At 37.5% G+C, this 20,380-nt stretch overlaps 1 protein-coding gene across 1 annotated transcript; it reads right to left on the minus strand.

Annotated features, from left to right (window-relative positions):
- Nucleotides 1-1,361: 1,361 nt before the first annotated feature.
- chmp7 (charged multivesicular body protein 7) lies at nt 1,362-19,171 on the minus strand. The gene is made up of 10 exons (XM_088335491.1): nt 18,723-19,171; nt 15,864-16,035; nt 15,556-15,741; nt 14,083-14,216; nt 5,597-5,645; nt 5,384-5,503; nt 3,879-3,977; nt 3,736-3,793; nt 1,889-2,081; nt 1,362-1,809 (listed from the first exon to the last, which is right to left on the minus strand). The coding sequence occupies exons 1-9, from the start codon at nt 18,983-18,985 to the stop codon at nt 1,891-1,893; spliced, it is 1,272 nt and encodes a 423-aa protein (XP_088191617.1). The 5' UTR covers nt 18,986-19,171; the 3' UTR covers nt 1,362-1,809; nt 1,889-1,890.
- Nucleotides 19,172-20,380: the final 1,209 nt, after the last annotated feature.

A 20,380-nucleotide genomic window follows, 5' to 3' on the forward strand; every position in this document is an offset into this window, starting at 1 on the left:
TGCTGGAAACCATCCCAGCTATCTTGGGGCAGTGGGTAGGGGGACACCCTGAACTAGTGGCCAGCCAATCACAGGGCACACCGAGACAACTCGATCGCTCACACTTAGGGACAAATTGTGTGTTTTTGGTTGCATGACACAATACAGCGATATCTAGTTGTCAAGTATTACACAGTGTCCCTTAAGATAATGTAATTTTACAACAACAAAAATATGAATATTAGAAATATTAGAAAAAGTTTTTTAGTAATTTGAAATATATATATATCATGAGCGGTTTCATGATTGAAAATTTTTCACCGCGCATTTTCAGTTGAGTCATCAATAAACCAAATTGCATGCCTTGGAAAATTTGAATTTACTGAAAATTTCTATTTAATTCTTGGGACTGAAAGATTAATTTGCAGGAAAATTTACTGTTCTGTAGTAAGTATGTTGCGTTTGCACCTATGGTTAGTGAACCCGTTTGATCAAAAAAAAAATTGCTTTGATTGTAGTACAATTAGTCCAAAGTCAAAGTACAGTATTAAGACCATCTCTGTGCCAGGCGCAAAAGTAACCTCTTGTGGTCAAAACTAAAGGTAGATATAATTGCCGAAAACTACTAGACGCTCCCCTACTTACGACCATTCGACTTACAAAAAACGGTACATACAAACATATTTTTCGGGATGTCGAAAAATATCTGGACATTGCGGTAGTTAGATTTGTATTGTGTGCATCTTTTTCCGAGTTCAGGACATTACTGCAGTGATTTTTTTCTCCCGCTTCGGCCACGTGGCGCTGTGAGGTCACCCAGCATCCACCCGGAAGAAGAACCGGCTTCATCTTCCTAGTTCGTGTGTAAACATTCAATACTGTATCTCCAGCGCACTAAGAACTTTGACACTTTTATTGTTTAATATCTAGTGCCTCCATTCAATATGGTTGGTGTAAAGTCTAAAGAAGAGGCTGGTCGTTTCTTTTGATATGAAAGTGGAATAAGAGCGCTTGACGCGGAACGCTTTTTTCAGCCACTTTTTACCACGGAGAACATCTTGAACCTTATCTTCCGAAAGTAAGTTAAACTTCTCTTTATTTATTTTTATACAGCATATTTTATAAAATGTTTATTTTTTTAGTACAAAACAACACAGGTTACTTATACAAGCCTTAAACATACTTATATGAACTTTAAACATACAAAATATAGCACTGAAGCAACTTGCCAACAAATTAAATTTACGGACGATCGTCCGGAATTAGGGCAGCGTCTGCACACTGTACTTCTTTTTAGAAAGAGCAAATAATGAGTTTGGCGCATAACATCAATGTTCAAGTGAACAATATCAAAACATGGCAAATAAGTACAACAAGCAAACACCAGTATGAATAAAATACATTTTATTTGCAGAAAAAAATAATTGAGTTAAACTCAGTTCTCCGTCTTGACGAGGACACTTAAAGGAGGCATCTTTGCGGTTTACACGGATACTTTGGCAAACATGATAACAGGACACCCATTAAGTGACTTTTCAATTCAAATATATACTCAAATATTTATGTAAAACATTCCCCAAAAAACTGAATTCCAGAACCACTTCTTGATATTTTGACTCCACGTACTGGTGAGATAAATTTCAGTTTTTATTTGGCATGCAAAGGCATTTAGAAAAGCACTGAATGATGTCATCCGCCGTTAACTTGTCTTTACATTGTAACGACTTTTTCATTATTAGGCTTCTACAAAAAGAATATACATTTACATAGTAAAAATTCCTGGGGACTGTGATGGAAAAAACAAACATCCTTTCTTGCGTGGCACAATTGCTGCATGGAAAAGAAAATTCAGTTGCCTTATTTTGAAGTTTGTCGTTAGTACGACATAAAGAAATGACAGGATACAAACCTTTAGAGTGACAATAGCTTGAGTTCTTCTTCCAACTGCTTGCTGCTAACATTCAGGTCACTGCAAGGGATGGCAGGTAGCTGATCCAGCAGGTCGTCACCTATGATGATCGGCGGGAGCTCGCTTGGAGCTTCGGGATTTGTGGTGGATTCATCCAAGAGCGATTTCAGTTCTTCCTCCAACTCATCGTCGTCTACAAAAACAATCAGGATCGTATGATGACCGCCCATCCTTGTTTAAATGCTAGTTTTGTTGTTTTTAAAGAAAGCTACTGTATTTTCCAGGCTATAAGGCGCACATAAAAAACCCAAATTGAGCAGAAATGTGAAAGTGCGCCTTAAAACCAAGTGCGCCTTAGCACTGGAAACGCACAGTATACATGCTTGAGCGTTCCTAGATTTTTTTTAGTGTACCACTTTTTTTGTAAGCCTGGGCAGTAAAACGATAACGATAATTATCATCATATGATTTTTTCCATGATTAAAAAACATTTAAGAAAAGTTGATCATTCAAACTGTAACTACAGTATGTCACAAAAGTGCAACCCTCACATTTTTCTGCAGAGATGTCATTATGTTGAACAACACTGAAGATAAATCACTTTGACACAATGAAAGGTCTGTGTAAAGCTTATGTAGCAGTGTAAATTTATTTTTCATGCTTGTCCAGTCCATTCTCTTTGCCCTTAGCCCCTTTAAGCCTTGGTCATCTTAGAAGTGTATTTGGGGTCATTGTCAGGCTGGATCATTGCCCCAGTTTCTGGAGGTAGGGGATTATTTCTTTGCTGCCATTTTTTTACAGGACATGCTTAAGTTTGTGCAACTCCCCAATTCCAGTTGGACTCAGGCAGCCCCAAGCCATGACACTCCCAACACCATTTTCAATTTTAGGCATAACACAAACATGTTTGTACTCCTCACCTGGTTGCCGCCACACATGCCAAATAATTTAATCTCTCTTTCATCAAACCAGCGGTTACCTTTCCAGTAAGCCATGGTCTTTGTTGACAGACTTCTCTTTATTGTGTCAAAGCATCTTTTGACAGTGATGTTTTATCAAACATGATAATGAAATCTCTGCAGTCATGTGAGGGGTGTACTTACTTTTGTGACATACTGTACCACCCGACCCGCGGAGAAAATGGGGGCGCTAATGCAATGAAAACGCAAGTTCCAGACTAACATTCAGGAAACAAAGGTTCCTGACTTTTTTGATGCAATGAGGACCAGCCAATCATTTCGCAGGGAAAGCGAAGGGACTACAAGGCGGTCAAAATGAGTGACAAAGAGACTAATATGAGTGACAAAGAGACTAAGGAAAACACCCAGCATACCCGCTCAAAACATAATTAAAGAGCGGTAGATAGGAGAGGCCACTCATCAAGTTTCCACAGCTCCGAAAATCCCAATCCAAGATGTACTCAAAGTAAATCGAATGCTGTTCTTGATCCATTTAGAGAAAAGGTTCCAATTTTTTTTCCGAGTTGTTTTTTTGTAAAATAAGAAAACAATTAAAATCAGCAAAGTTATGTGCAAGATTTCTACTTTATCTAAATTAATTTCGTTTTGTACTGCAATTTTAAACCGCTTCGTTAAACAAAATAATTTTTTTCACTGCACTACCCCATGAGCAGATAATTACATAAAAATAAGAAAAATAGTAATCTGCTGCCACGTACTGGATGTATGTTACTCAGCTGATTAATGGAAGAAAGCAAATATACTGAACAACATGCTTTCTAGCAAAGATAAAATTGGGCAATTCACTGCGGCACACGAGACAACTTCTCACGGCACACTACTGTCCCCCGACAAACAGGTTTAAAAACACTGCCCTATTTGACATACCTGCACTAGGCACTGCTCCAGATATGATTTGGTTCACTTCATCTTGCTTGTCACATAACTGGTTGGATTCCCCCCGAGAAGAAAAAAGTGTTAATGTTCTAAATGATTGATACATTTCAATAGTACTTCTCAAATGCACTTACCTCCTGGATTTGATCGAGAAGGCTTTCGGCACCTTCCACTGTTACGTCCTTCAGAGAGAGTCGGAGGCTGGCCATGCCCGCTTGGTAAGCTTGCAGAACCTACAAAGGACCAAAATGTGGCATTTCTTGGAAAAACAAATTACTTAAGATACATTCCATGAGACTTCCTTGGCTGACGCATGCAGATTGCAGACATCATAAATAAACATATATATTTATTCTCTCCTTTTTTGTAGCAAACTAGCATTTTGTAGTGATGCGTTCGTGACTGAAGGGGCTCTTGAAAATCCACGACGAGAACCAGCTCCCTGATCCGGCTCCCTTCGAGACGCTTTTTTTGTATGATTGGTCAATAAGCGTTTTTTCTAATAATTTAATGTTGGTGACTTTAAATTATTAAAAGGTTAAAATTGTATTTCATGTTTCCTTTGTAAATCTGTGAATATTTAGTTTTCTGTTTTTTAGGAAAATTGTGTTTCACGGTTATATTTTGAAAAAAAAATATGTTTATATTTGTGTTTCATAGTTTATTTGTTGTTGCACTGAAGAGTCAATATTTTTAATTTACATTTTCCTGTGTTGTGTGTTTTTCAGAGATTCTAAGTTGCTTGACTTGATAGTTGCTTAGTATAAAAATAATAAAAGGTATATAATCTAAAAGTCCACCTCGAAGTAAAAAAAAAAAAGAGATTATAATTTAGTAGAATAATCCATCCGTCCATTATCTGCACCGCTTATCCTCAGTAGGGTTGCGATGGTGCTGGAGCCTATCCCAGCTATCTTCAGGCAGTGGGCAAGGGACACCCTGAACTGGTTGCCAGCCAGTCGCAGGGGACACAGAGAGAAACAACTCGCTCGATCATTCACACCTAGGGACAATTTGGAATGGCCAATTAACCTGAAATGCATGTTTTTGGAATGTGGGAGGAAACCGGAGTGCCCGGAGGAAACCCACGCAAGCAGGGGGAGAACATGCAAACTCCACACAGGAGGTTCGATCTCATGACCTAAGAACTGTGCCGCACACGCGCTAACCGCTGTTCCGCCGTGTTGCCCCTAGTAGAATAAGTTTTTTTCTTAAATGATTCATTCATTTTGTACATGACGTTAAAATAGTATTGGTAAACCTTTCTTTTTTTTTTGCTATTTTCTCTCAGTTTTTTCCTTTCTTTCTCTTTCTTAAAATTGTTTTCTTCTTTTGTGTATTAGCTTTTTAATGCTGTTTTTTTGGTCTCTTTTTTCTTTTGTTTATTTTTTCCCCTAGATTTGACTCTTTCCTTGCTTTTTTCTTCCTTTTTCTCTTAAGGCTTTACGTGTCATCTCTTTTCATGTGATATGTTGTTTTTTGTGTGATGATTTTCTTTACAACATGATTGGAAAAAAAAGAGAAAATCGTGACATATGGAATAAAGCAACAAAACAAACTTAAGAGTCGTTTTGGAGTTTAGTGAGCCAATGCAAAAGATTAGTTTGTTTTAGAAAAAGAGACAAATTCCCATAACTACCGTTTTGTCAGTCTGTGACTGGGCAATGCGATCTAGGATGCCACGGATGGACTCAAGCTGTCCGAACAAACTGTCTGATCTCTTTTCCACCCTTTTACGGCCTCTCAAACACCTCAATGCCTGTTAGAGGGAAACACACATTAGGGCAACAAATGATACCCATTTAACTTCATGTGTTGCCTTCATCCATTTTCGAGCATCTTAAAAACTTACCTGTGTTTTTTTCCTTTGCCGAAGTAAATCTCTTGCTTCTTCTTTGCATCTGCATTACAAAGCAGCCTCAATAATTGGGTGTGAATGTTTGGAAAGAATAAATGACATGTTTGCTTTCCAGTTAAATTAAAAGCAAACTAAAAAGCTCAAATTTTATATTGAGAATACACACCAGTGACGTGGGGTTGCATAGAAATAAACGTTTTAATTCTCTTATCATAACTTACAGATGAGGTGTATGCGCTGCATATTTTGAATAAAATCATGAAGAGTGGCAGACAATTATATCCTCCTATTATATCTTCCTATAATTGAGGCTCTTCTCATGTACAATAAATTCAAATTTATCGACCTACAAAGATTTTTTTAAGTAATGAACCCTCATATGATAGTTCATGTACTTTGGCTTCTTATTTAAATCAGTATATATATATATATATATATATATATATATATATATATATATATATATATACTGGACTGTCTCAGAAAATTAGAATATTGTGATAAAGTTCTTTATTTTCTGTAATGCAATTAAAAAAACAAAAATGTCATACATTCTGGATTCATTACACATCAACTGAACTATTTCAAGCCTTTTATTATTTGAATATTGCTGATTTTGGCTTACAGCTGAAAAAAACTCCAAAATCCTATCTCAAAATATTAGAATACTTCCTCAGACCAAGTAAAAAAAATAATTTTATAACAGCAAAACTAAATCAAACATTTGAAAATGTCCATTGATGCACTCAGTACTTGGTTGGGAATCCTTTTGCACGGATTACTGCATCAATCCGGCGTGGCATGGAGGCAATCAGCCTGTGGCATTGCTGAGGTGTTATTGATGCCCAGGATGCTTCGATAGCGGCCTTCAGCTCATTTGCATTTGTAGGTCTGGTGTCTTTCATCTTCTTCTTAACTATACCCCAGAAATTCTCGATGGGGTTCAGGTCAGGGGAATTAGCAGGCCAATCAAGGACAGTGATGCCATGGTCAGTGCACCAGTTACTGGTGGTTTTGGCACTGTGGGCAGGTGCCAGATCATGCTGGAAAATGAAATCCTCATCTCCATAGAGCTTTTCAGCAGATGGAAGCATGTAGTGCTCTAAAATCTCTTGGTACACAGTTGCATTTACTCTGGACTTGATGAAACACAGTGGACCAACACCAGCAGCTGACATGGCTCCCCAAACCATTGCTGACTGTGGGAACTTCACACTGGATTTCAAGCAACTTGGATTTTGCTCTTCTCCAGCCTTTCTCCAGACTCTGGCGCCTTGACTTCCAAATGAAATGCAAAACTTGCTTTCGTCTGAAAAGAGGACTTTGGACCACTCTGCAACTGTCCAGTGCTTCTTCTCCATAGCCCAAGTCAGACGCTTCTTCCGTTGTCTTGAGTTCAGAAGTGGCTTGACCATGGGAATACGGCTATTGTAGCCCATTTCCCGGACACGTCTGTGAACTGTGGCTTTTGATACCTGGACTCCAGCTTCAGCCCACTGTCTTTGAAGCTCCCTCAAATTCTGGAAGCGGCTCTTCTTCACAATTTTGTTAAGGCTGCGGTCATCTCTCTTGGTTGTGCAGCGTTTCCGGCCACATTTTTCCCTTCCAACAGACTTTTTGTGGATATGCTTTGAAACTGCACTCTGTGAACAGCCTGCTCTTTGAGAAATTTCTTTTTGTGTCTTACCCTCCTGATGGAGGGTATCAATGATGGTCCTCTGGACAGCAGTCTTCCCCATACTTGTGATTTAGTTTACTGAACCAAGCTGAGTGTTTTTAAGGCTCAGGAAACCCTCGCAAGGTGTTTCGAGTTAATTAGATGATTCAGGTGATTAGTTGAATAGCCTACTTGTATACTTTTTCATGATATTCTAATATTTTGAGATAGGATTTTTGAGTTTTCTTAAGCTGTAAGCCAAATTCAGCAATATTAAAATAATAAAAGGCTTGAAATAGTTCAGTTGATGTGTAATGAATCCAGAATGTATGACATTTTTGTTTTTTTAATTGCATTACAGAAAATAAAGAACTTTATCACAATATTCTAATTTTCTGAGACAGTCCAGTATATACACAGTGGATAAAATAAGTATTTAAACACCCTGCTGTTTTGCTATTTCTCCCACTTAGAAATCATGGAGGGGTCTGAAATTTATCGTTAACTAATTAACCTAAAAGTATGGATAGTTATGAATAAATTATCTTTAAATATAAATAAAACCAAAGTAATATTATTTTGTAATTGCAAGGCAAATCAAGATTTAGAAGTAAAAATAGATGGTGTTGCAATAGACATTGTATCAGAAATTAAGTTTTTAGGGGTCATAATAGACAATAAATTAAGTTGGAAAACACACATCAGACAAATACAAACTAAGGTATCTAAAAGCATTTAAATTATTAATAAAGCCAAATTTCTTTTAAATTATAATGCATTGTATTTATTAAATTGTTCTCTAATTCTGCCATATTTAACATACTGTGCAGAAGTCTGGGGCAATAATTACAAAAGTTCACTACAGCCCCTTTTTATCCTTCAAAAACGTGCTATAAGAACCATACACAGGGTAGGATATTGGGATCATACCAATATTTTATTCCAGCAGTCCAAATTATTAAAATTTGATGATTTAATAAAAAATTTAACTTCACAACTGTTATTTAAGGTCAACAAAAACATAGTGCCAGAAAACATACAAAAATTATTCACTAGGAAAGAGGGAAATTATAACTTGAGGGGCTGTAGTGAATTCAAAATCCCAAAGGTGAGAACAACCAGGAAAAGTATGTGTGTGTCTGTGTGTGGAGTCAAACTTTGGAATAATTTACAAGATGAGATCAAAAATGTCCAACTATCCATGTGTTCAAATTTAAATACAAAAAAGCATTACTGGCGAAATACGGGGATGAAGAAAATGGGATATGAGGGAGATTGGAAATTCTGCGTTTAATACTATGGTTAACTTGTTGTTATTGTTGCTATTATTATATCAAAACTGTTATTATAAATATTATGTTTATTTTTATTGTTATTATCATTGGTGCCGCAGTGACATTTGGTAATTAGGCGCATTATGACGTTGAGGGATGTGTATTACGAAGATTAGTGTATAAAATATGTCATTATTGTAATTATTATAATTATTGATATCTGACCTATGTAATAAGTATATCCATGAGATTTTGTTATATTAGACATAAGAGGAAAGGAGGATTTGTAAAATGTATTTAATAGGGAAGATAAAGGGGTAGGGAAAATAAGCATCTGCTTCTGACTTCCCCTTTTCGAACAAGTTAGGTGACAGCATTTTGTTGTTGACTCATTGTTTTTGTCCTGCTTTTATTTTAATGTTCGAAATAAAAGTTTTCTTTCATTCATTCATTCAACTAAAAAGAAATATGAAGAAATCTCAACGCATCATTTTTTAACGATGTATTTGTGTGATATAGCTGCAAATAAATATTTGACACCCAAGAAAATAAATGTTAACATTTCGTACAGTAGCTTGCTATTACGGAGGTAAAACGTTTCTAGTAGAATTTCACCTGGTTTTTACACACTGAAGGAGGGATCTTGGCCCACTCCTCAACACAGATCTTCTCTAGATCAGTCAGGTTTTTGGCCATCACTGACAGTTTGAGCTCCCTCCAAAGATTTTCGATTGGGTTCAGGTCTGGAGACTGGCTGGGCCATGCTAGAACCTTGATATTCTTTTTACGGAGCCACTTCTTGGTTTTCTTGCCTGTTTGCTTCGGGTCGTTGTCGTGTTGGAAGACCCAACCACAACCCATCTTCATTGCTCTGACAGGGGGAAGGAGGTTGTTCCCCGGAATCTCACAATACACGGCCCCAGTCACCCTCTCTTTAATGCAGTGCAGTCATCCTGTCCCATGTGCAGAAAAACACCCCCAAGGCATGATGCTACCACCCCCATGCGTCACAGTAGGGATGGTGTTCTTTATATTGTGCTCTTCATTCTTTTTCCTCCAAACACGTTTAGTGGAATTGTCACCAAGAAGTTCTATTTTGGTCTCATCTGATCACAAAACTTTCTCTCATGACTTTTCTGTATCATCCAAATGGTAATATGCAAACTTAAGATGGGCCTTGACATGTGCTGGTTTAAGCAGGGGAACCTTTCGTGCCCTTCATGATTTTAAACCATGACATACTAATGTATTACCTACAGTAACCTTGGAAACGGTGGTCCCAGTTTTTTTTCAGGTCATTGACCAGCTCCTGTTGTGTAGTTCCGGGCTGATTCCTCACATTTCTTGGAATCATTGAGACCACACAAGGTGATATCTTGCACAGGGCTCCACTCCGATTGAGATTGACCGTCACGTTTAGCTTCTTTCATTTTCTAATGATTGCTCCAACAGTGGACCATTTTTTTAACCAAGCTGCTTGGCAATTGCTCCGTAGCCCTTTCCAGCCTTGTGGAGGTGTACAATTTTGTCTCTGGTGTCTTTGGACAGCTCTTTGGTCATCACCATGTTACAAGTTCAAGTCTTACTGATTGTATAGGGTGGACAGGTGTCTTTATGCAGCTAACGACCTCAAACAGGTGCATCTGATTCAGGATGATGGATGGAATGCAGGTGGACTTCTAATGGGCGGACTAACAGGTCTTTAAGGGTCAGAATTCTAGATGATACACAGGTGCTCAAATACTTATTTGCAGCTGTATCACACAAATAAATTGTTAAAAAAATCATGTATTGTGATTTCTAGATTTTTCTTTTTAGTTTATCCCTTCCACAGCTGAAATGCACCTACGATAAAACTTTCAGACCCCTGTATCATTTCTAAGTAGGAGGAATAGCAAAATATCAGTGTTCAAATAGTTATTTTCTTTACTGTATATAGATTTTTTTTTTATATAAATTCTGTTTTTTTTACCGTTGGGAGGCAGTAAATCTGTTTTTTAACTACAAATCAGTGTGCTGGTGGTGTTCCGCCAGATTTTCTCAATCAAAGAAATGTGAAAAAACTGCTGTGAACATTGACAAATGCCACATCACACAGAGTGACTCAGTTAAAAATTTAGGTGTCATATTTGACCTTGATCTATCCTTTGAAACGCATGTAAAGAAAATTACTAGAACCGCTTTCTTCCATCTTCGTAACATTGCTAAAATCCGTTCAATACTGTCTCAGTTGGATGTGGAAATTATAATTCATGCGTTTGTTACCTCCCGTCTCGATTACTGCACTACTCTCTGGTCTCCAGAATTCTAGAATCAAGTCTCTTCAGCTGGTACAAAATGCCGCAGCGAGGCTTTTAACTAGGACAAAAGAGTACGATCACATAACACTGATTTTGGCTAACCTGCATTGGCTCCCAGTTAGCCTTAGATGTGATTTCAAGGTTCTCTTAGTATTATACAAAATTATACATGGACTTGCTCCCTCTTATCTTTCAGATCTGATTTCCCCCCATGTTCCGGTCCGAAGCCTACGATCTGAGAGTGCCGGTCTTCTGGTGATCCCAAGAGCAAAGAAGTGTTCTGCTGGTTCGAGAGCGTTCTCCATCCGGGCACCGGTGCTGCGGAATGCTCTTCCCCCTGAGATCCGATCTGGAACCTCAGTGGAAATGTTTAAATCTAAGCTTAAAACTCACTTCTACTCCATAGCATATGAATAACCTACTCTTCTCGTCGGCTGAAAAATAGTCTGTGTAATATAGTGTAATAATCTGTGAAGCCCTTTGAGACTCTTCGTGATTTAGGGCTATACAAATAAAAATGACTTGACTTGACTTGACGTGCCTTATGTCAAAAAAGGTTGAAAAATACAGAGTAATTTACATGGATGGTTCATGAACCGCGAGTTTGAAGCCCCGAGAAGCAGGTGTACCACGTAACATATTCAGGAAATGATTCGCTAGGTTTGAGTGCAGTTTGAAATAAAACGGCAAAGAAACATTATGGATTTCTCTTAATTTGACTTGTGTTCAAAAACTTTAGAAAAATGTCTGATATTGAATGAATTAGATAAAAATCAATAAGCACTTTATTTTCCCTCCTTATTTCACATTTTCATTTGTTGCACAAGTACAAGCATGGACAGAGTGACACAGAACAATTCATGTTAAGTCACTCTTCATTTAGGCATTTGTCTTCAGAGCATGATTTACACCACACCATTTCATTGCACGCACCAATATGTTATATTTCTGTCTACATGATGGCGTTGTTGAGGAAATGAAGCCCCGACGTGTGCATGTGTGTGTGTGCGTGAGTGTGTGTGTGCGCGGATGCGTGAAGCATTTCCCTCTGAATAATTTTGCACACCCACTTTTTTGTTTTTTATTTGTTAAAAAAAGTTTAAAATATCCAATAAAATGTGGTCCACTTCATGATTGTGTCGCACTTATTGTTGATTCTTCACAAGAAATTACAGTTTTATACCTTTATGTTTGAAGTCTGAAATGTGGCAAAAGGTCACCAAATAGTTTTGCAAGCCACTGTACGTTTGGTGCTGCACAATGAAACCGTTTCCATGTGTCGAATGTGCTTAATTTCACATTTCAAAAAATTGTTAAATTGGATTCCCTAACAATCTAAAATGAAATTTAATAACCATGTATATCATTGATACTTTTGGTGCAAGACTAGTAGTAGGTGAAACCCAGCAACATGTTTATTTGAAACACTTTAAAAAGGCATAAATCCACTAATTATGGACTTTTCATAATTATGTTACCTGATTAAGTAGATAAATAAATTAATGAAAATGTCAACACATGAGGGATGAGTAATAATAATAAGCAATATATTTGCTCATTTTATTAGTATCTAAAGATTTTTTACCTCAAAAAAAAATATTTCCCCAAAAATCGATAAGCAAGAAATAAAACCTAAACCTGCCCAAATATTCTTTTCTAGAACATATGTTTAGGTACCGTATTTTCCGCACATTAAGGCGCACCGGGTTATAGGGCGCACCCCGAAAAAAATAGTTTTTGGTCCTATATTTGACATACATAAGACGCACCGGATTATAAGGCGCTACAACGGGAACGTCGACAAAACAGTCAGATAGTTCAGTCAAACTTATTACCCCCTTAACATTCCCAAAGCTTGCAAAGACGCAAATACGTGTCAAGAACACGTGCGGATGCGGTGTCCGTACGATGTCACTCAAATGCATCGTTCTATCATTCGGAAGGTTAAAGTCCTGGGATTCTAGAAATGCCAACCATTCCTTAGTTTCTATTTTCGCTCGCAACTTTACTGTGCATATGACAAACACTTGGAATTGAGTTTAATTTAAAAATAGACACTCCATTCCATCCATTATCTGCACCGTTTATCACAGAAACATCGAGCTCAGTCTGAAACAAGATACAGAGAAAATATATAGCCGAAGTAGCTCACCGAAGTCGTTGTGTTCAATAATAATGTGCAGCCATGGTCCTCTTATATCCGTGAGTTTAGTAAATCCAGGAGAATAAAATATTTACAAATACAGAATAGTAAAAAAATGCTTTCTGTATGCCGTCAACCATGTGCTATACGCATTCATCTTTTTCGGCCAATTGCAGGCTTTGTTTTGCCGCTTCAGCCAATGCCAGCCTGTAAATGATAAAAAGGATCCGCCCCTTGACCTCCGAATAACTTTAGCCAATAGTGATCGATTCAACTGATGTTTGACACATCTTTTTCGGCCAATTGCAGGCTTTGTTTTACAGCTTAAGCCTATGCCAGCCTGTAAATGATAAAAAGGATCCGCCCCTTGACCTCCGAATAACTTTAGCCAATAGTGATCGATTCAAATGATGATTGACAGAGCCAATGAAACGCCGGCAAATAAATCCCAGCATACACCGCGGACTACTTGGCGTTCGGGGGAAAATCTAGTCGACGGCTGCAAGTTAGTTGGAAGACTTTGCGATTTAATGTTGATCCATAAATAAGGTGCACTGTAGGCGCATGGTCAGCTTTTGAAAAAAATTAAGACTTTTAGGTGCGCCTTATAGTGCGGAAAATACGGTAGATGTCAAAATTAGAACAATACTCAAAATTAGCAAAATTATCCATGAGATCGAGATAAATTTACCTGAAAATATGATTATCTTACTGGTCTTTCTAACATTGATCCTTGATATTCTAATGGGACTTTTTGAATTGAAGAAGCCTTAAGCTCTTCATTCACATTTTTTCTTTATTTATTTATGTATTTTTTTATCATTTATTTTGTTTTTACTTCAACCATAGTGTGTCTGTATTTGTCGTTCCGTGTTGTTGAGTGGGGGAATAGGAGGGGATTTGATTTACTTATTATACATTGAATGCGTTTATACAGCACTGAGTTGGATATCATTGCCTGAAAAGTGATAAAAAAATAAATGTTATAGACACTTGAGATGCTAATCAGCCAATCAGCTGAACATATGAAGATGGATCACTGACATGAAAAATAAACCTTATCTGCAGCAATTTGGCATTGAATGTGTTAATAGAAATCAATGTACTTATCAGCCTCCATGGCCAGTTTCTCCAGACGCTCCTCCAGCAGTTTCTCACTCCGCTGTAACTGGTAGATTCCGATATCAACCTCACTGACAATGGAGACGCGGCCCCGTCCTGGTTGGCAAAACTTAACTAGCTGTATAAAGGAAAAACACAAAACCCAAGTTTGGCAAAAATCAGGAAGGGTTAACAAATTAATGATGATTTTTGGGGAAGGGCGATCACTGGAATCAAATCTTCAATTTAAAGTTCTACACAGAGTTTATCACTAAAAGTCCCGACTTAGGAAAAGAAAACTATAAATATGAGAGTGTGCGGCTTGATTAAAGTATGTTGAACTATCAAAAAGGGTAAAAAGAATTTATTTAAAAATGCTGTGTAGACAATCCTTCAGATTAACTAAAAAGGGTTTTTCATTCGTTATCCTGATATAGTAATCTAAAGAACGTATGTGGTGCTCCCAAAAGGCTAGACGGGTTTGGAAAAGAATAAACTCGCCTCTTCACTTTAATTGATCAATCTATTAATTGTTCAAATAATTTATTGACCACCCAAAATGTCACTACATAGCCTTCACATCATTGCATGGCAGACATTTATGTCAGGTGTTTAATACTACATTGGAAATCTCTACTACTTGGGAAGGTACCCTTCCTTTTCTCTGTGGCTCAAAGACACCATGTTCTTTCTGAAACTTGAAAAGATTAAGAACACTTTGAGAGGGTGCACCACACAATTTACCCCAAAATGGCTTCCCCTAATTATTTACTTCAAAAGATTGAAACAGTTGCCCTCCTACATAAATGCTTGATGATAGAATAGAATAAAATAGAATAGACCTTTATTATCATTGTTACAAAATGGGTTGAACATATTGTGACAACGAAAATGGACGTGGCACTCCAGTATCACATTTTACTGAGGGAATAAAAAAAAATATATATATAAAAGATAATTTACACAATATTTACACAAGAAAGGGTGGCATGTTGAGTCAGAAGATATTTACATTGGGTGTTTACGTACAGTTTTGGGATCGTATTCGTGCAATATGCGGTAGTGCAAAATAGGCAACATTGTGCAAAGTAAGCATAGGCGTGAATACAATTTTACATCTGTATGAGGTAGAGTGTTTGCAAGAGTTTCAGTTTTTTGTGCAGTGTGTGTCAAGGGTGGTGATGTGCATTGATTTAATTTTTGTTGTGTGTGTGTGTGTATGTTTTTAAGAACACACGCACTTAGCCAACCACGTGAAGTCGGGCCGCGGCGGGATTGGGAGGGGCGTATATAGTTCGGTGGTTCATGTGGGATTTTCTTGTGTTTGTTTGCGTATGTATCATGTGCTCTTGTAACATTTCTGTGAGGTTTGATTGCCTCACATATACGCACTTGTTGTAAAAACAATAAAGTAAAATGTATTTCAAATTGGAATTAAAAAAGTAGGATGGAAGGTTGTTCATTAGGTACTAGTTTACCTTCTCTCCCTCATGAAGAGAAACCGCCACTTGTTTTTCCCTCTGAAGCTGCAAAAGCGCCATGCACAAAGTACTTTCATCAGCACACACCCTGGAGCAGAGTGTGTGTAGCTCTTGAAATGACATGACGGAGCGACTCGCACATTCGCTGTTTTGGTAAATCTTGAGAACTTCAGCTGCTTTCTCCTAAAAAGAAAAATAATAATTCAGGAGCAGTTAAAATTAAGACATTACCTTCTTCATTGCAGTTGATAGTGTACACTTTGCCCCTGATTGTGGTGCACTTAAACGTAAGCTGAGCAACTCACCTTCACCAGTTCGATAACAACAAAAGACTCCCCCAAAGGTACTCGGCTGCCACCAAGCAAGGAGGACAAAGTCCATTTGACGGGTTTCACCAGCAGGACACCGACACCCCAAGACAGCCAGCCGCAATCAACGTTAGCGGCAAATTCAGACTCCCTCTGAAGCTTTCCACATCTAGAGGACGTAAAAGGGAAACCCTCATATTTTGCGAGGTTTACATTACAAAAAGAACTCGTGATAGGCAAAATCTATGAAGTAGAAACCTTTATTTTTTTACAACTATTATAAAAACTGAATAAAAAATACTTTTACAGGGCTAAGAATTTGTTTAAAAGTGGTGTATGTAAGTTCAAAAATGTTCTACTTGCTGACGTTATATTCTTGATCATTGCAGCTCCTTTCGTCGTGCGTGCAACTATGTGAAATGCTTAGATACGCTCGCATAAAATATCTCTTTTTTTAATCTTTTGGGGGATTTGGTTTGGCATTTGGACTGTATTAAAAACAGTCAATTTCTTACTTTCACCATTTCTATCCTACAATTAAAAAAAAAACACGACCACTAGCATGATATCACTCTGCCCCCCCGACTTCAGTTTCACCCGCATTGTCATACGGCACCAAGCATCACATCACCTGTCAACTGTTCTAAAATGTTATCAAAAATGAAATTAAGATAATTTTATATGTGTTTATTTTAACTACAACCCTTTACAAAGAGCATGTAATTTTGAACATTATTTTATTTTTTAAGTGTTTTTGATGACATCTATAGCAAATTCCATGGTTTTATTTTTTTTAATCCTGTAGTGAAGTTTTACATAAAAACAGCAATATAGAACAAGGGTCACCAACCTTACTTATCAAATCTGAGAGAGGTTTTATGTGCATTCATTGCTGTTATCCTATTACTATGCTGTTATTTATTTTTAATCATTTTGAGTGTGGCTAAAATAGGCTCAGGTGACAGCTTCTTCACTTGATTACAGTTTGGAAAAGTAATGATCATGTAAACAATGTCGTAGTTATAAAAACAGATATTATAAATTAAATCAATTTCTAACTATGTTGGTATCTCTGCCATTGTTTACATTTTCAAATTTCTGACAAAATGACCAGCAACTAATGCAATAATATATGAAACAGTTTACAAGCTACTGAGGTGTTCTTTAGGGCTACCTGTGCACCGCTTGCCCCACATTGGTGACGTGAATAAATAAATCAATAGATAAACAGGGTGTTCCAAAAGTCCCAAAGACATTTGAAGTCCACATTTCTCTTTGACTATGACCGGCAGTTGGATAAAAGTTGTGCTATTTTAAATCAAATTATTTTATATGGCTATTGTTTTTAATATAATTTAATTTTAGACACATTAATGGCATTCATTCAACCAGAAAATACTTGTTGTGTCCTTGAATTTGCAACAACTGAATCATGGACTGTTGTTCGTCGGAAACGGGAAAACAAGCCACCAGAAAGGAGGTCTGAACCCTCTTCTTTCATTAGAAAAGAAAATAGCTTCTAGATGTTACAAATTACGTATGGGCATTTTTGACATATTTGTGATACCTCCAATATCTAAACAATGCTTTCCATAAACACAAGAGAACTTTGCAGGAAAACTAACATTTTATTACAAGAACACCGATGTTTTCGGTGATGTAGTCACACAATTCTGGTCGTCATGGCAATCACAGACGTGCACGAAACATCATCCCTCTCTGCAAAGGGACTCTTTATCATCGGATTAGAAAGAAAATATTATTTGAAGAGTTAAAACTGTCTGTCCTTATCTTCACTTTTATCACTACAATGCGCTAACACAGTATATTGCCTGCAAAAACACTGCCATACGATTTCATAGGGGGTTACAGGAAAAAAGTCAAGGCACAAAAATGATCGGATCAAAGCCACTCCTGCCATCTAAAGGCGATTTATCATACTGAACTCATTCACAGACGCTTGTAGCTGCATTCCACAAAAGAGGGAAGGCAGATTTCTCCCTCTGGATGGCACCAGATCCGACCTCAAAGCGTTCCAACGAATGTAAACTGCAAAAATAGCTGATTGCAGAAAGTTGTTCTTTATTTTTGCTCATAATAAGATATTTGGACAAATCAAATCGGTCTTCTCGTGAGCACTCAAATTGTGGTGAAAAAAAACAATGGCTGAGGTCAATAGCATACAGATAAATATATTTTGAGAATCGTGTAAATTGTGTTTTATTCACCTTGTGATTGTCCATGGGCATTGCCATTTTGTCAAATGACGACAAATTTAGGCAGCTTGTTGAAGTTGCGGTACAATTTTTTTCTCTGACTTTGTGATTAGGACCTCCCACTTCAAGAGTCATTTTAGCGATATGTTCCTGGTCAGAGGTTAAAAGAGCTCCCACTTTTCTGGAATTCACCATTAAAACTCACCAAAGAGCTACACCAAAGCCTTTTGAATAGTTTCAAAAAAATATTTTTGAGTTTTGGCTCTAACAATGCTTCTGAAAACACATTTATACGTTATGGCACTGAGTAAATAGTTTCTGAGATATTCCATGTCAAAATGTGCCCAAGACTCTTGTTTGTATTTACAAATTTTCCAAAAAAATGACAACCAACTATTTTTAGAACTGGTCAGTGGGCCAGGTGTGCTTTAGGGCTACCTGGTGCCCGCGTGCCTTATATTTGTGACTTCTTATAACCATTACAGACAGCTTGGTTAGCTGGGCTAAACTAAAAAAAATACAAAATAGACTAGAGCGTGCTTGTTAATTTGTAGAAAACATATGTTAAAAGGTAGAAAATTACCTTACTTTGCCACCTTTTATGAGCTATGTCACGTCGTAGTCGCGCAGAAATATTTACCTAGACATGGACTGGAAGACAGTAGCCAATCCCAAAGGTGTTTTTTCTTTCCTCCTAAATGTTTTGTTGAGGTCTTGCAGATTGACACACACAGTCCGATTGTCCTTGCAGCTTTGGACAACCTGAGCCGTCCAGAAGTCCATTTTACTGTCCCAGTCCATCGTGTTTACGTCGCGGGTCTCCTTAAAGTCGGAGAATAGAAAATTCATCCGTTCGTCGTCGTCCCATTCAGATGGAAATGTTCTCTCGACGCTGCCCGACATGTTTGTAATGAATTGAAATCCTTAATTTTGTGCTAGCGCATAGTGTGACAGCTGAAAGTTGTGGCTTTACTTCCGGTGACAGCTGGTGAAACCGGAAATGGTAGATCTAGCAGTCAAAACATATTTGTATTAGTTAGTGCAAACTCCTCCTCATTCTTTCGCATCGTTTTACGACTTCACTAAATTATGGAGACGGGGAGATGAACAAAGGGGCGAGGTAGGACTTTTAAACGTCATTTCGGGAATCATAAACAAATGACGTCACACACAATTGGCGCGTCACAGAATTAGTTAAAAAAAAGCGTTATATTTTTGGTGATGTATACCAGTGTTTCGCAAACCTTTTTGGGACCAGGCAGGCACACCTTTTTTTTCATTAAAAACACATCTGTGGAAATGTCTAGAAAGTAATCTCCGACTCCGGTTTCATGTTTGTTTATTTCTTTTTTCAAGGTGGGGTGTGTCGTATGAGGTGTCCTAAAAAAGTTAAAGATGAAATAACGTATTTTCTCTGAGACGTATGTGGGTGATTCATACCTGTCAACCTGCACGTTTTTGCCGTACAAAGTACGTTTATTATGCATTTTAAGATGTGTTCAACGTACAAGAAAATCTGTACGGAAAAACGCAAATTTGTCAATTATGGGTATCATCCGGTATACACCGACTATCACGAAACGGCAAATCAATCAAGTCAAACGAGTTCGCCGCTATCTCGGTATCGTTTTTTTTCATTGTAAACAAGGCGAGCGGTTTGATGCTACTGCGTGCATGCGTCTGCAACCTCGGATTTAATATGGAAGTTATGTAGTGAAAGGAAGTCCGTCTCTTTTTAGAGAAACTGCTTTTTCGGCTCAACTCATTATAGAGAGCCGGCTCTCAAACGGCTCACTTGCTTTGATGCATTATATCATGAATGATTATGTTGTATAAAGAAGTTAAGAAAAAAAGGAATTTTATAATTGAAAAAAAATGAAAAAAGACAGGTTTGTGGTTATCCTTTTAATAATAATAATAATAATAATTTCCTTTGTATTGTCATTCTTTGTAACAATGTACACAGAACGTAATGTCGATACACCTGACCCGTTGTAGCGAGCCGATGCAGCCGCAGCCAACAGAGGGCGCCGCCATTTTACCAATTAGGTATGACTCGGCCGAGGCGCGAACCAGCGACCTCCCAGTCTCAAAGCGGGCACACTACCATCAGTACATTACCAACAATAATTTAATGCAGAAAATGAAATAATAATTTGAATTAGAAAATGTATTATTTTACTTAATTATGTTTGCGTGTATTTTCTTCTTCTACGGTGAACGTCCAAGCTACTTCATTTTCTAACCTTTTTTATAATCAACCTCATTCATGTCGAGCAGCTCGGTATCTTACATGTT

Source organism: Urocampus carinirostris, chromosome 5 (assembly GCF_059441175.1).
Source record: "Urocampus carinirostris isolate Australia breed hairy pipefish chromosome 5, RoL_Ucar_1.0, whole genome shotgun sequence".
Taxonomy (NCBI): Eukaryota; Metazoa; Chordata; class Actinopteri; order Syngnathiformes; family Syngnathidae; genus Urocampus; species Urocampus carinirostris.